Consider the following 3,761-nt stretch of genomic DNA (forward strand, 5'->3'; position numbering starts at 1 on the left):
CAGAGCAGGGGGAATGAGTGGGGGGAACACCAGAGCAGGGGGAATGAGTGGGGGGAACACCAGAGCAGGGGGAATGAGAGGGGGAAACGCCAGAGCAGGGGGAATGAGAGGGAGAAACGTAGCAAAAGATATTCTTTTTAAACCAAAAAATGTGTCCTTCTGCAAAGCTCTGATATTTCAAACTGTGTGTGTGTGTGTCTGTGCGTGTGTGTGTGTGTGTGTGTGTGTGTGTGTATGTGTGTGTGTAGAAGCTGCAGGAGCGTCTGGGTGAGATGGAGTTGGAGTTGCGTTCGGCCCGAGAGGAAGCCCAGCGACAAGAGAGAAGCCTCCAGAATGTAACTGACGCAGCTAACTCCAAGGAGGCAGAGGTACGGAGAGAAACACATAATAATAATAATAATAATAACAATAATAATAATAAAATAAGAAGAAGATAAAGAAATGTTCTTATGGAAGGATAAAGATAGAAAGAGACAGGAAGGAATGGAGTGACACAGAGGAAGAAACGATTGAATACAGCAGAGGGTCAAAAGTGAAAATACACAAAGAATGCCTTGTGTGTGTTTTTGTGTGTGTGTGTGTATGCGTGTCTCTGTGTGTGTGTGTGTGTGTGTGTGTGTGTGTGTGTGTGTATGCGTGTCTCTATGTGTGTGTGTGTGTGTGTCTGTCTGTCTGTGTGTGTGTGTGTGTGTGTGTCTGTCTGTCTGTGTTTGTGTGTGTGTGTGTATGCGTGTCTCTTTGTGTGTGTGTGTGTGTGTGTGTGTGTGTGTGTGTGTGTGTGTGTGTGTGTCTCCAGGCTGCAGAGCTGTATCAGGTGGTTGAGGAGCAGAATAAGATGCTGTGTTCTCTCAAAGAGCTCGCCCACCGCAGCCAGCTGCAGGTTAGTCCTTCTTACGATGACGCCCAAAACCAGGATCAGACCTTTAGGGGGGGTGGGGGGGTAATGAGAATGGGACACGGAGACATTTTGCAACCCTGACTTAACCCACCAAAATGAAATTTTGGGTGTTTCCTGCAGGTGTCGGGTCCAGACAGTGTTCGGGGTCAGGGTGAGGTCCTGGCCCTGCAGGGCTCCCTGTTCCAGGCTCAGCTGGAGCTGCAGGCGGGTCAGCGGGCGCAGCAGCAGGCCAGCAGGACGCAGGAGGACCTGAGCCGAGCCCTGCAGCGGCTGGAGGAAGACCTGCAAGGGGCGCTGCAGCACCGGAGGGACACCGAGAGACACAACCAGGTGAGAAGACACAAAGTGGGACCGGCTAATAGTCTGTTATTAGTTATACATGGTAGATGTCTTGAATGCATTATGTCAATGACTGGTCCCCACAAAGATAGCCAGACACGATTCTGTGTGTGTGTGTGTGTGTGTGTGTGTGTGTATTTCAGTCCCGTGTGTAGTGATTAATAACAAAACTGAGTGTAAATTGTAATTTCCCCAGTATAAATTATTATTATTATTATTATAAAACAGGATCATGTAAACAAAGATCTCTCCATGGCCGCCTATGGGAAGTTTACATTTAGGGAAATTGCGATCATATGCATCCCATACTTTACGTCAACGTGTGTGTGTGTGTGTGTGTGTGTGTGATGTCCAGGACCTGCAGCTGGCTCTGGAGAAGGCTCGATCGTCTCTGCAGGAGAGGGAGGAGCAGCTGAGGGCGAGCGAGGCGGAGCGCCAGAGGCAGGACGCGGAGAGAGAGAAGCTGGTCAGAGAGTTGAGGGCGGCCCTGCAGACCAAAGACCAGCTGATGGAGGTCAGAAACTTAACCCCCCAACACAGTAAACAACTCCTCCCACGCTGTCAGAAACATCTGCACCAACACCCCCCACTCACACACACATTCACAGGGTTCCTACAGACGTCTCTGAAACACTGATGGAGATGCTCGTTCAGGCTTTTATTTCTCCACATTTGGATTATTGCAATAACTGGACACTTGTTTAAACAAGTCATCCATGGACAGACTGCAAGTTGGACAGAATCCAGCAGCAGGACTGTAGTCTGAGACCAGCAGGAGATCCACATTACTCCGGTGCTTAAGAATGGTGATAGGTGTAAACCGAGCCCTGGGTATCCTGCTCTGCCTTTGAGAAGATGAAAGCTCAGATGAGCCGATCTGGAATCCTGCTCCTTATGAGGTCATAAGGGGCAAGATTACCTCCCTTTTCAACGCTTTGCCCTCCCAGAGAATGTGCCCCCCCCCCCCCATGAGAGAGAGACATCATGGCTTTCAAACAAGCAAAGTGGCCACAACCTCCACCTTGCCCCCCCCCGCCCCCCCCAATCAAAGTTACTTTTGGACACTAATTAGACATGTAAGTGTTAATGTAGAGTATATTTATATTTAAAATAAATCCCACGTTGATTCTTAGATGTGTATAAATTACTTATGTTTGCACTTTGGGGAAAAATGCCCAGAAAAAGTAGCTTTTCCAAACATGAACACTATGTTGATGGTTTCACTTCTGCTTATGCGGCATATTAGGTATATCTAGGAACTCTCTTTCTGATAACTGTTACGCTGAACTGACTGTTTGTTTGGAATCAGGACTACTGTCAGCTGCTGGAGGATCCGAAGGAGAAGAGAGACTCTCTGCTTCAGAAACTCCGCCAGCGAATCAAGGAGAGAGACCGAGCTCTGGAGGTGAACCACACACACACACACACACACACACACACATACGTTTGTTACACTATCTTTGTGGGGACCAGTCATTGACATAATGCATTCCCTTCCCCTTACCCTAACCTTAACCATAACAACTAAATGCCTAACCTTAACCCTCACCCTAACCCTAACCATAACCTAATTCTGACCCTAATCCTAAAACCAAGTCTTATTCCTCAAACAGCCCTTTAAAGTTGTGGGGTCCAGCATTTTGGCCCCACAAAGCTGTCATGACCCCACAAGTATACTGAACTCCCGGTTTTTGGACCTCACAAATATAGTTAAACAAGACCACACACACACACACACACACACACACACACACTGTGAGCTCTTGTGAAGTAGTGTTTTTTTTCAGATGATATTTTATTGTGTATCCGTCTTGTATTTTCTGCTCCAAACATCACAACAAATGAATCGTTTTTTTGTGCACAATACAAAATAAATCAGAATCTAACAATGAAAAATACAATCTTCATCCATACCTACGGTTCATTTATAATTTCATTTATGTAGTCTAGTTTAATTAGTGCCTCTGCATCCTGTAGCCTGTATTGATTTAATCAAAGTCTCATTGTGAATAAAAATCCAGAAACTTTTAACGATGAAGTTTCTTTTTGATGCTTCCTTAAAGTATTCAATTGCCGTAACTTTTGTTCTTAAATAGTTTTTGTGTAAAGCATATGTGCTTTAGACCATAAATCTGGGATTACGGTCCCAGGCTCGGGTGATTTTGGGCTCAACCCAAACTGATTAAAGCTTTTATTATTTCAGCGAGCGGTGGACGACAAGTTCCGCAGCGTGGAGGAGAGAGAGGAGGAGACTCGTCGGCTGCAGCTGCTGCTCAGAGAGCGGGAGAGAGACCTGGAGAGGCAGCGCTGCGTCCTCGCCAACAACGAGGAGACCATCGCTGTACGAACACACACACACACATACACACACATACACACACACACACACAGTACATACACAAACACACAAATCACACTGACATGCTGTTTAGGAGGCTAAAACTGTGTGTGAGATCTGTGTGTGTCTGAAATCTTATTATGAAACTGTGTGTGTGTGTGTGTGTGTGTGTGTGTGTGTGTGTGT

General features: G+C 46.5%; 1 protein-coding gene across 1 annotated transcript in view; it reads left to right on the forward strand.

Annotated features, from left to right (window-relative positions):
- The window catches only part of pde4dip (phosphodiesterase 4D interacting protein), a 53,995-nt gene that overhangs the window by 6,414 nt on the left and 43,820 nt on the right, over window positions 1-3,761 (forward strand). Inside the window, exons 3-8 of the mRNA XM_034882135.1 lie at window positions 249-368; window positions 797-880; window positions 1,019-1,228; window positions 1,593-1,751; window positions 2,547-2,642; window positions 3,441-3,578. Coding sequence (XP_034738026.1) covers window positions 249-368; window positions 797-880; window positions 1,019-1,228; window positions 1,593-1,751; window positions 2,547-2,642; window positions 3,441-3,578 — 807 coding nt within the window. The remainder of the gene's footprint in view (window positions 1-248; window positions 369-796; window positions 881-1,018; window positions 1,229-1,592; window positions 1,752-2,546; window positions 2,643-3,440; window positions 3,579-3,761) is intronic.

Source organism: Etheostoma cragini, chromosome 9, assembly GCF_013103735.1.
Source record: "Etheostoma cragini isolate CJK2018 chromosome 9, CSU_Ecrag_1.0, whole genome shotgun sequence".
Classification (NCBI taxonomy): Eukaryota; Metazoa; Chordata; class Actinopteri; order Perciformes; family Percidae; genus Etheostoma; species Etheostoma cragini.